Source organism: Astyanax mexicanus, chromosome 5, assembly GCF_023375975.1.
Source record: "Astyanax mexicanus isolate ESR-SI-001 chromosome 5, AstMex3_surface, whole genome shotgun sequence".
Classification (NCBI taxonomy): Eukaryota; Metazoa; Chordata; class Actinopteri; order Characiformes; family Acestrorhamphidae; genus Astyanax; species Astyanax mexicanus.
The window spans coordinates 52,718,801-52,732,500 of record NC_064412.1 but is presented as its reverse complement, the minus strand read 5'-3'; the positions used below and the strand labels follow the sequence as shown (position 1 = coordinate 52,732,500).

General features: G+C 36.4%; 1 protein-coding gene across 1 annotated transcript in view; it reads left to right on the top strand.

Moving 5' to 3' along the window:
- Positions 1-13,700, top strand: part of LOC103043300 (protocadherin-9) — a 465,410-nt gene that overhangs the window by 301,571 nt on the left and 150,139 nt on the right. The window contains exon 4 of the mRNA XM_022675410.2: positions 8,871-9,072. Within this exon, the coding sequence (XP_022531131.1) occupies positions 8,871-9,072 (202 nt within the window). The remainder of the gene's footprint in view (positions 1-8,870; positions 9,073-13,700) is intronic.

Here is a 13,700-nt window from a genome sequence, read left to right as displayed (position 1 = left end):
TATATATATACACACACAAACACATCTCACACATAAATACATAAACACATGGAGTGTCAGCAGCCCTATAGACATCTAGCTGGGATGCACATCAGTTCCGTTTCAAATAGCTTGAATGTTTGACTGGATTATCAAAGCCTTTATTGAAATTGTGTTGATGTGAGCTGTTATGTTGTGAACGGGAATGTGTATGGACACACACGTCGCACGTATTTAACATCAGTTTTCTGCTTAATAAAGCAATAATCCTTTCAAGGTCATGTGTTCATCTGTTACAGTATGATCACTTCTGTTGCTTTCACACTTTTCACCACTTTTTCTACATGCATGACCTAAGCAATTATATTTAAGAACAGATAAAAATAGATAGTCAATAGTCAAGAGTGGCTAAAATTAAAAAGGGATTATGTATGTATGCACCCCAACATTGGAGATTTTAGTAGGCATACACAATTTTATTAATATCTTATCTATTTATTAAGATTATAGATGTATAGATGTAACCACGTAGAGGAATGAGTCAATGAATCACCAACACACCAGGAGGATGAAGACTAGAACATACATCCTCTGATACATGTGAAGTTAGCCACCGCCTATTTTCAAATTGCCAGCGCATTTGGAGGAAAATGCAGCGACTCGGTTCCGATACATCAGCTCACAGATGCAGCCTTGTACTGATCAACATCACCCTAGGAGTGATGAAGGGAGAAAGTGCCATCAACTGTACCCACCCAGAGAGAGAGCAAGGCCAGTTGTGTTCTCTCAGGGCTCTAGCAGCTGACGGCAAGCTGCATGACTGGGATTCGAACCAGCGATCTCCTGATCAAAGTTGCAGTGTGTTGCAGTATGATCACTCGTGTTGCTTTCACACTTTTCACCACTTTTTCTACATGCCTGACGTTAGCATTTATATTTAAGAGCAGATGAAGATAGTCAAGAGTCAAGAGTGGCTAAAATTAAAAAGGGATTATGTATGTATGCACCCCAACATTGGAGATTTTAGTAGGCATACACAATTGTATTAATATCTTAAAGATTATAGATGTATAGATGTAACCACGTAGAGGAATGAGTCAATGATTCACTGCCTAATCACTTGTGATGCACCAGGACACCAGGAGGATGAATACTAGCACATGCCTCCTCTGATACATGTGAAATTAGCCACCGCCTATTTTCAAATTGCCAGCGCGTTTGGAGGAAAGCACAGTGACTTGGTTCTAATACATCAGCTCACAGATGCAGCCTTGTACTGATCAACATCACCCTAGGAGTGATGAGGGGAGAAAGTGCCATCTACTGTACCCACCCAGAGAGAGAGCAAGGCCAGTTGTGTTCTCTCAGGACTCCAGCAGCTGATGGCAAGCTGCATGACTGGGATTCGAACCAGCGATCGCCTGATCGTAGTTGCAGTGTGTTGCAGTATGACTACTTGCATTGCTTTCACACTTTTTACCACTTTTTCTACATGTACGTATGACGCTACCATTTTGATTTGAGAGCAGATGAAGATTGTAAAGATAGAAAAATAAAAAAATATATATAAAATATGCATAAAAAATGCAGTGAAACTTTCAGATAGCTTTTAAAATTTGTTTACTTCAAAATGCAGAAATAAATTATAATTCAGGCCAGCTGTTGGTGTGGTGAAGTGGATAACCCAACATCATGTGAGAGACTGCGGTTCAATTCCTGGTCTGGGTGACTATACTGCTTTACACCAATAAGAGTCCTTGGACCCACTTCACCTCTGTAACAGGAATAACCTTGTAAGTCACTCTAAAATAAGAGTATCAGCTAAATGCCATAAATATAAATATAAATACATTTAAATGTTAAATATCAGGTAGGCTGATTTGAATTTATTGATTTGAAATTTCTAAAATAAAAGTCAAACATAAGTTATTTGCCACCTCAAGTTAAAAACACACACAACAATTATTGTTAAAATTATATTTTAAGAATTCTACATTTAAATATGTCGGGATAATTCAAAGTCAATAATGAAAATATAAGTTTCAAGTACTTATTTAGCTTTTAAATTCTATATACCTCCAGTTTGAATATTGCTGCTCTATACTCTATAATGTTTTTGGCCCGTGTTCATTTCCTGGTATTCTAATATAGATTTGTCTGGTCTGTTGTCGTCTGCAGTCTGTCTGCAGTTGACCCCGGTCTGTGACCACAGCTATGAGTGTAGGATTGCCCTTAATAAAGCTGCTCAGCAGATGTAACCCACCCCCTCGTCTCACACGCAACAGCATTACACGCTTACGTCACTCCACCACTGGGAATCCCTTCAGCAGCCGATACATCCTGATAGATGGCCTATCTATTGATCAGCAGCCTCATAAATACTTCAGGGAAATCGATTTTTCTCAGGCCAAAGTTCACTCACTATTGGTGGGGCTACAGCTGACTTACAAAATATTTTTTTTTAGTGTGAAAGAAGTGAGTTTTGGGTTTATTTTGAATATTTTGTCTCTCTGTACAGGGATAGCTTGGTAAAAAAAAAAAAAAAAAAAAAACACAATTTCATGTTTTATTGAGTGGTCGTTTGTCTAATTAATTATGAAAGTAATACATATATCTCTGCAAATTCATCTTAATTTTATTTAATCCTAACCCCAATTCTATTTCCAAACATAACTCTAACCCAAACACTATAAATGCTTATTACTATCCCAACCCAACCCAATCTCAACCCAAAACTTCCTTACCCTGGCTCAAATCCTGATCCTTATTTTGAACTCAATCTAATGCCTAACCCAAACCCTGGCCCTAATCCTAAATTTAACTTTAATCCAAACCCTAACCCTAATTTGCGCTGACTTTAACATCAATCCAAAATCTAACCCTAACTCTAATCCTGGCCCTAATCCTTATCTTAAATTCTAACCCTGGTTTTAATCCAAAACTTTATCCTGGCCCTAACCTAAACATCAACACCCAAAGCTAAGCCTAACTTTGATCCTGGCCCTAATCCCAACCTTAGGCTCAACCCTAGTTCTAGCTTTGTCTCTAATTCAAACCCTAAAATTAATGTTAACCTAAAATCAACATAGTTTGGTTTCAATCTTGAGCCTAAACCCTGGCTCTTAAATACAACCCCTAACCCCAATCACGTCTATGGCCCTAATAAACCTTAAAATCAACCCAAACTCTAACCCCAACCCTAATTACCCTTAAATTCAACCCAAATTCTAACCCTGGTTGTAATCCAAACCATTACCCTAAGATTAACACAACAATTTCAACCTAATCCTGAGCCTAAACTTGATCCTAAACCTAAGCTCCACCCAAAACCTTAGCCCTTGCTCTATAAAGAACTGTTTGCAGTTCATATGCTGCACTTTAGTTTTGTAGTATTTTTTTGTTACTTTTTGTAAAAAATATATGTTTAATATATTTAATATATATATTACTAGAAAATGTAGAACGTTTATACAAAATCAGGGTCTTGGTAAGTTATAGATATTTTTGATTTATTTCTTTGCTTCTACTGAATTTATGAAACTGCTATGTAAATAAAACTGCTAAATAAAACTTCAATACGTATTTTGTTCTAGCAGAATTTTCTTGAAATAATAATAAAAAAATATATATGGTTATGACGTAACACTTCAAAATATTGTGATATTATTGTTGGGCCATATCGCACACCCCTCCCCTGACAGGGCAACTAAAGTAGTAGTAAACTCTTTTTTAATGTCGTATTGAATTAGGAAGAAGTATTGAATGAGCAGGTGTCCCAATACTTTTGTCCATAATGAAACTCCTAAGCACTGTGTTCAGGATCACGGCAAATGACAGCTGTGGGCATTTGTGTTAGAGCTGTGGAGAGAGAGAGAGAGAGGGTGTGTGTATATGTGTGTGTGTGTGTGTGTGTGTGCGTGTGAGACGCGAAGGCCAGTCCGGGTGCAGTTCCTGCGTCCCATTTCAAACACCGCGGCACACACTCGTGCCTCAGTTTCTCACTTTGCTGTAATTGAATGTCACTTGCTTTCTGAAACGCTGTAAGTTCTGTAATCAGGTCATTTGCATTGCGCTGAGATCGGCTGACCTTTTGCTTTTGCCAATAATTACAGCGGAGATCATGTCAGAGCGCGGCTGAGGCGGAGCTCAGAGATGCTGCAGGAAAAGGTTAGCGCTGAGCTTATTTCTGGAGCCATGAAACGATGAAATGTCATAAGAGTTTCCTGAAGAGCGGCCGGACTTAGCGGTGGACAGTGACGGGCAGTGGACAATTATTCCAACTAAAAAAGACGAGATCTGCAGCGGGATTTAACTTTAAACGAGCGTGAGTGTGTAAGAGACTCTCAGTGGGAGGAGGGGCTTGAGTGTGTGTGTGTACATTAGCTATACTGTAGAAGGAGGGTGGATAATAATTACAGTTTTTTTTTGTATTATTATTCTTTCAATTTCCGTTTGAATTATTTAATTCAGTAGCTGTTCTGGACAATGTGTTAAAAAGTCATGAAGAAATGAGCCAATAGAAATGTAAAGATTTTTTTTTCTTTGTGGGACATTGGAAAAATACTTCTATTTATATTATTAATATTATATTATATTAGTACTATTTTTGTTTACTAATTTTTGGGAAAAAAGTTAACAAAATTAGATTATTGCACATTATATATGTTTAGTTTTCCCCATATTGTTTCAGTTAAATCTAACAATTTAATAGAAATTATGCTCTTAAAAAAAAACAAAAAAAAAAAACATAATTAAATAAGAATTTTTATTTATTTTATATATTTTTTTTATTTTAATTTAATGAATTACCCCTGGTGTAGCACCATTTTGAAATTGACCATGTTTAATCACCAAAACGTATAACTCATCAAAATGAGAAATAAATGAATAAATAAATAAATAAATAAATCACATCATAGACTCATTTATCTTAATTATGACTAAATTAATTGATCTGGTTGCGTATTGATAGATGATCTGATTTAATTTAGCTTGAACCCCTAAACCTTGTTAAATACGTTTATAATTCAGTTATATTTTAATAATCCTCATAGGCTTGTAAATGTCCTGAATATTCATGCAAATTAGCTGTTGACATGCCACATGTTATGGGACATGAGACTAGCAGTAAAAGCCTGTTTTCGTTTGTCTGTTTGTATGGACAATTCTACCCAGAATCCTCCGGGCTTGATCATAATTCACGTTGCCTTGCCATGAGCATGCTGACCAGTGTTCAACCTCACTCACAAGATAACAACTTACAACTTATACAGCTTCCTAGGACCCGAACTCTTGCATGGCATGCTTTATTTGTTTTTTATTTATCTTTGTTATTTGGGCTAATTGGCACCTGATTGGTGTAAAAACAAAGAATGATCTTTTTACATGATGCAGTTTCTGAGAAAAATAATGTCCACATATGAGGACTTTAGGTTTATATTTCGTTAGAACACATTGAAGTCAGAATATATTTATTAAACATTTATTTTGTGCCTAAACACAAAAAAAGCAGCATTTTTGCAAAACAAAAATAGGAATATCAGTTGAAATCCTTTGAGCAATATGACTCATTTTGAAGCGCTGATTCAACACAAAGTAAAAAAACAAACATTTACTATATTTACTGTAAACTTTAACATGTTAAACTCTTCTGACACCACTAGGTGACAGTATATCGGCCTCATACGAGGACACCAGGCCTTTGTAGAGCAAAATTAAGTGTTGTGGCATAGACAACCCAAAATGTGATGTGCACACATGTGGATGCAAGGTCCTGGGAGGTTAAGCATGCTTCATAAGCTGCCCCATGACTTTTGGCATTTTAGTATACACAGTATTTCATATATTTACGTGTGAAATGACTTCAAAGTAGTCCTCAATAGATAATTAATATAATTATGTAGAATTAGACTTTACAGCTATTGTACAGCCACAACAATACCACAGAATTCAGCGCCCCACACACACACACACTCATACACCAGCAAACAGGGCAGTGAGAACACACACCCAGAGCAGTGGGCAGCACCTCGGCGCTCTGGGAGCAATTGGGGTGTAAGGTGTGCTGAAGGGCAGCTCAGTCATGAATGCTGAGGAGGAGAAAGTGCTGTTCCTTCACTGCGCCGTTAAACTCAGACTGATAACCAGTTAGTTTATGGGAAAACGCAGGTTTAACGACCATTTCCACTGCAAGGATGTTGCCATGGATGTTACGATAGGAAATGTACAGCCAGAAACGCCATCAACTGACCTCCAGACAGTTTATAGCTTTAGCCCAACACTCTTCTGGGAGCTGTGAACAGTGACAGAGCACCACTCATGCAGGTGGAATGACAGACTTGACAAGAAAACGTGTTTAAAGTAGTGCTGCCAATGCTGTAACATGCTAAATTTATTTTATATTTATTAATAATCATTTTTAAACCATGTAAATAATTAAATAAACTGCTTATAAAGCTATATTACTTTTTTTAGCAGTTTTATTTAGCAATATAAACACATCGTTACTACTGTCAACTTTAGAAGGCAGCTAGATTACTTTTTATTCATGCTGAAATATGGATTAAATCTGATAACTAACTCTCACTCTCTTACATCACTTTTCCTCAAACATACAGAAGCATTCATTTCCTCCATTTCCAGGTTTCTGTTTTTTTTACAGTCTGAAACTTAATGAGAATCTTTTCTTCTCTTTTTTTTTTCTTTCTTAATTTGCGTCAATGTTATTTTGCATCGACTTTTTTTTACTCAACAGGTGATTGAATTGAACTTAGTTCACAAAGGACAACTTGTGCTCAAAGTTAAAAAGAGACAATTAAACAAACATAATTAGATATAAATAAAACCCATTGTGCTGATTTGAAGTTTTCTTTTTTTTTTTTTTTTTTTTTACAAAGAATTCCATTAACCTCCCGAGACCTGGACTTTTTCTTGGTGTGCAATTTATCCTTCATCATTTGGAATGGTTATTAGGACCCAATATGTATAAATATTGACAAAAAAAGTTTGTCTTTGTACAGAAATTCATTTTTTGCAACAAAAAAAAATGTCCTTATATGGGGACAGTAGTTTATTTTAACATTTAAAAATGGTCCATGACCAAATGAATCGAAAAACTATATTATAGCTTTTTACGAGTAGGTAAAGAAACTAGTTTTAAACATAAAATTAGATTAATAATATTTTTTACATGTCCAATGTTTTTGTCTCGTCTGGCTGTAGAAACTCTTGACTGGGATTCCCACCACCATTTTTTTCAATCAATTAAGTGTAATAATCATGTGACCACTAGGCAGTACATGCAGTGTTTTCAAGGCCAAAGGGTCAAAGTTTAAATACAATTAAGTTTCATAGTGCAGAGATGCAGAAATTTAATGTCCACTTACAGTGCCCTCCATAATTATTGGCACCCCTGGTTAAGATGTGTTCTTTAGCTTCTCATAAATTGAGTTTTGTTCAAAATAATATAGGACCACGATGGGAAAAAAAAGTTAAGTCCAACCTTTAACTCAAGTAAGTTTTAAGGGGTAAATAAAATCCCTGACTAAGAAATAATTATTCTTCATAAAAACACCTGTTCCACAATTATTGGCACCCCTAACAATTCTTAGGAAATAAATGTAATAAAAGTATTTCTGTCACTTAACATCAGGGGTGCTAATAATTGTGGCACACATGATTTGATGTTAAATAATTATTTCTTAATGTGGGATTTTTTTCCTACTGAATAAATTCACTTGAGTTAAAGGTTGTATTTTACTCTTTTTTCCATCGTGGTCCTATATTATTTTGAACAAAACTCAATTTATGAGAAGCTAAAGAACACATCTTAACCAGGGGTGCCAATAATTATGGAGGGCACTGTATAAGGATTGAGGGTCTTAAGAGGTTAATAAAAGTTTTTACATAAAACAATTTACATCATTTTGTCCAAAACCGGTGATACTGTGAGTAGCATATTAGCTTGTGGCTAGAACATTAGATTAAAATTATCTAATAATTGATAACTTTAACATTAATACAAAGCATTTCTCAGACACTCCTCATATTCATTGTAAAAAAAATATGCATACCATATATATACGAGTATTGGGAGACCTGCTTAGTCACTGTTCAATTTGAGACTGAACATATGAACATTTGTTTTGGGAGCATTGCTGTGGGGATTTGATTGAATCCATTGACAAGAGCATTGGTGAAGTCAGGGTGTTGGATGATCACCATCTCACCTCATATTCCTATCTCCCTAAATCCCATAAGTATTGGATGGTGCTGCACTGCTACTCCGCTACACAGCTCAATACCCTTCAATTGCAAACCTAGCATTAGCCAATAAGTTCATGTTTTTTTTTTTTTTTTATACTGTATATCTTCTTCGTAAAGTCCTATTCTATTGGGTATACATCTCTATATAGGGACTAGACAAGCTGTGTGTGCATCATCAATGAGTGCTATAACTTCTAGTAGCTGAATGTTGCATTTATTAAGACACATATATCACATTGATATCTTTGCAATGTTATAAATTGCGGTACCACTTTAACATAAGACTACCTTTATAAAGGGTTTATAAATTGTTTACAATTAGTTTATTAATAGTTAATAACTAGGTTGTAAATGCCTTATAACACATACATAGAAAGGGCAAAAATATAGATGGCTGTGGGTTCACTATTTGACAAACAACAGGTCATTGTTTCCCTTTCTACGTATGTGTTATAACTGATTATTATTATATAGTTATATGTTTTTTAAGGCATTTACAACCTAATTAGTAACCATTAATGAGCTAATTGTAAACAATTTATAAACCCTTTATAAAGGTAGTCTTATTTTAAAGTGGTACCTAAATTGTTAATGTAAATCTCTCTCTTTCTCTCTTCTCTTTTCAGTCTCAGCGGCGCGTCACGTTTCACCTGCCGGACGGCTCTCAGGAGAGCTGCAGTGACAGTGGATTGGGGGAGCATGAGCCGGTGGGCGGTGGCCCCCTACTGACACACCCACTCCCTCTGGTGCAGCCGCAGGACGACTTCTACGAACAGGCCTCTCCGGACAAGAGGACCGAAGCCGACGGCAACTCTGACCCCAACTCCGGTGAGTCATTTTTAGCTGAGTTTTTTTTTTTTTTTTTCAATTGAAAAGGGGGCGTGGTCTAATGGTTGGCAGTGCATTAGGAAATGGGAAATGGGGTGTGGTGTGGTTGAGTATGGTGGGGTGGAGTATTTGTTTATGTAAGCTTGAGTTGTTGGATGCTCTTGTCAACCATCATGGTGGCAAGGTGGCTTAGTGGTTATCATGTTCACTTCCCTGCATTGGGTCTTGGGTTCAAGTCCTTATCTGGTTGGAAATGTTATGTTCTCCTTTGGAGTTATGAGTGGAAAGAGCGCCATCTACCCACCCAAAGAGAGATAAAAAGGCCAATTTTGCACTTTTGCACTCTCAGGGCTCCAACAGCTAATGGCAAGCTGCATGACCGGGATTTGAACCAGCAATCTCTCGACCATAGTGGCAGTACTTAAGACCGCTGGACCACTAGCCACTGGGAAAAAGATAATTTTAAAAGCAGAGGAAAGCTGGGTTTGGTTGAAAGATTAAATGATATAGTTGATATAGAGTCTCCTAGTAGAACTTTACTTCTTTTAACGTGTTTAGTTGATAACTGCAGCGTGAAATTAAAACTAACCAGAATAAATGACTTTAATGCAACACATTAACCTTGGCTTAGACTTTCAGGAGTAAAGACACTCTTACTTGGTGATTGCTGAAGGCATGTAACTACAGTGTAACTACTGATGAAGTACACATTGTTACAGATTAACTACAAAGGAACAGGTTATGTAATTACACATGTGTATTAAGGTTAATTTTGACTTGTGTAAGTACACATGTGTACTAGGGGGAGTGTACTTACACATGTAATAGAGCAAGTGTACTTACACATGTGTAACAACATGTGTGTACTCAATCAGCCCTAATTACATACTACACAATAGCTGTTGGATAAGTTTATACTCAACTTATCACACACACTATTACATATATGTACGTACACACACATTGTTACACATGTGTAAGTACACTTGCTCTATAACTTGTGTAAGGACACTCACCCTGGTACACATGTGTATTTACACAAGTCAAAATGAACATTAAGACACATGTGTAATTACATAACCTGTACCTCTGTAGTTAATCGGTAACAATGTGTACTTCATCAGTAGTTACTCTGTAGTTACGTGGATTGTTACCGTGTAACTACATAGTACTAAGGGACACTTACTCTAAAGTGGGACCCACTCAACTGCTTTTAGAAAAACTAAAAAAAAAATGTTTAAAATAACTTTTTTTATGGTGTAAATTATTATTTGTCATAATTCTGATTCATACGAAAGCAGCATATTTCAGTCACAAAACCATAATTGGAAAGAAAGTGGTTAAAATGTTTTTTTTTTTTCCTGGTGTATTTTTGTCCTCCTTGTTGCTGCTTCTGTCTGGAGCATGTGTTCATTGTGTCTCTGTCCATACAGCCATTCTGAGGAGCCGTGCAAAAAAGCTCCTCTCTGATTGGCCCAGGCTGTCTGAATGTGTTCCAGATCATGTGGTAGTGACTGATTCTGAGACACGGTCTAAATCCCCCAATCTTTAGCAGCGCCCGCACACCTGCTTTGTCTCAGCTCGATGAATAAATGAAATCCAATAACACAGGAGAGAAAGAGAGAGAGGAATGAGCTGGAGAGAGAGAAAGGGAAAGAGAGAGAGAGAGAGAGAGAGAGAGAGAGAGAGAGAGAGGGAAAGGGAATTAGGGTGGGAGGGAGCTCTAAGTGAGAGGCATGAAAATGGTACTGTGTGATATGTGCAGTGTTGGCACTCTGTGCAGTAATTGTTTGTTTGTTGCCTGTTGCCATGTGGCAAAGGATCAACTGCATTTCATCCGTTTCAAGTTGTTGCACACTGAGTTGCCAGATTATTAGGACCACCTACCACATACAGGTGACTTTTTCAGACCATATTCTACATATTAATGCATTTATCTGACAACTTCTGCCCTGTTCAGAGTTTTCAGGACACCTATACATTTATTGTTTCTCCTGAAACCAACCCAGCTTTTATTGTCATTAAATCTGTACAGGTACACAGTGTAGTGAAATCACCTTCCTCCGGAAACATGGTGCAACATGGAACAACAATACAATAGACAAACAAGTGCAAAAGTGTAATGCATGTTCAACATAGAGCTATAACACTAGAATTAATGCAATAAATAAAAAAGACAAGACAATTTAACAGCCTGGAGAGTGCAGTACAGTTCAGGTACATTTCTGGCACACAGGTGCTGACTGATTAAAACCCTGACAGCAGTCGACCATCAGATGTTCATTGCTATCCTGGCAATGCAGGTGCATCAAAGCCGACTTTTACATTAACAATATACAGAATACTAAATAAAGTAATATTGCTGTTCCCATAAATCACCTGCTCACGCACCTTCACAGCACCAACAAGCAGGTCAGTCACCTGACTCTTAAAAGGAATGATAACTGACTTGCTGATTGGGTAATTACATGCTATGCACAAAACACACCCATTATTATTTAAGAGAATTAGTATATATTAGCCTTTTCTGTGTGTTTTGAGCAATGCAAGGTGTACTTTTCCTGTCGTTACGATAACAAATACATACTGACATGTTCTAAATCACACTGCATAGTGTTCGGTTTGCTAAAACAGGGCCCCTAGTCTGAGTTACAGGGGTTCAATGCCACTTCTACACAGTGAAATTGTAGTTATTTCCAATAGAATTACCAATATGTACTGGTACCTGATACTGGTCACCTGGGTTTAAAATACAGATTCTTTCAAAAATAAAAATTCACCAACTGCTAAAACCAACCCAGTTTTTGATAATATGACTTTTTTACTACAATACATGACTAATTATTAAGTAATTCTATAATTATTAAACCTTTACATGTGCAAAAAGCTACAAATAACGTGACATTAAATGCATCAGTCTCTTGCTTCCACTTCTTTCTCAGCTGTGGCCTAGGTCCCACTTTATAATAAGTGTCCTTAAGTACTATGTAGTTACACAGTAACAATCCATGTAACTACAGTGTAACTACTGATGAAGTACACATTGTTACAGATTAACTACAGAAATACAGGTTATGTAATTATACATGTGTACTTACACATGTGTAATAGTATGTGTGATAAGTTGAGGATAAACTTATCCAACAGCTATTGTGTAGTATGTAATTAGGGCTGATTGAGTACACACATTGTTACACATGTGTAAGTACACTTGCTCTATTACTTGTGTAAGTACACTCCCCCTAGTACACATGTGTACTTACACAAGTCAAAATTAACCTTAACACACATGTGTAATTACATAACCTGTACCTCTGTAGTTAATCTGTAACAATGTGTACTTCATCAGTAGTTACACTGTAGTTGTGTAACTACTGGATTGTTACCGTGTAACTACATAGGGACACTTATTATAAAGTGGGACAGTGGCCTATTTTTTAGACAACCATTTAGATAATTTAGATAATTTAATCAACTTTTCCATTAAACCTTTTGCATTTTTCTTTTGTGATTTTAGTGATTTTTAAGCATAAAAAAATGCCGCCCACGCACTTTCCACCCACCGGCAAGTCCAGTTCAGCTGGAAACGCGCCAAGAACGTGTTTCTTCACCTTGAACAAAGTGAGTCAGATATAAATACTAGATTGATGGAGCTGTGTTTGATCAGTTAATAATCCAGAGCGCTGCGTGAGGTCACTTTTTTTTTTTCTTTCTTCCTTAAGTGCTCGCTACGTATGGAGAGGTGTGAGTATTTATGCACCAATCACATCTCTCTCCTGCTACTCTGCCTCTCGAGCATTTTTTGGTCTCAACACCTATTTGATTTATTTAGAGATGATTTCCCTGTTGAGCTCTCGCACGCCAGAGATTTGAGGGAGATTTTTTTATATACATATATATATATATACGTATATATATATATATATATATATATATATATATATATATATATATATATATATATATATATATATACGTATATATATATATATATATATATATATATATATATATATATATATATATATATATACGTATATATATATATATATATATATATATATATATTTTTTTTTTTTTTTTTTTTTCAGTGAGAGCACTCCTGTGACCTACTTTACCCTCCCCATCACACATACTTTAGACCTGAACGAGATACTGCTTCCCCAAGGTCACAACTAGCTGTTTATGTGTTTGTGTTTGAGTGAGATGAATATATGTAGATTCCAGTGGCGTGCAGTGAATATAGTGGGTCCCCCTTCTGCAACCACTCCCCCATGCCCCCCCACCCTGCCGCCGGCCGACCGACACATGGATAAATATTACAATAACTACATATTCCATGTCTTGACTTAGTTATATTAACTTAATACACATCAATAGCCCCCAAATACAACAGCTACAAACTACAAAAGTATACAATAGACCCAATAGAACAATACATGTTTAATTTGCCTACAAGTACAACCGTTCAACAAAGATCACTCATTAGTATGTCTAATACAATACACCAGAGCAGCCAAAACATTAAGTACACACAAAAACTCACCAGTCAGGTGGCCTATTATTGTGAATTAGTTGCACATTGAAGGACAGCCTTTAAAAAAAAGGCTTTTTAATATGATGACACA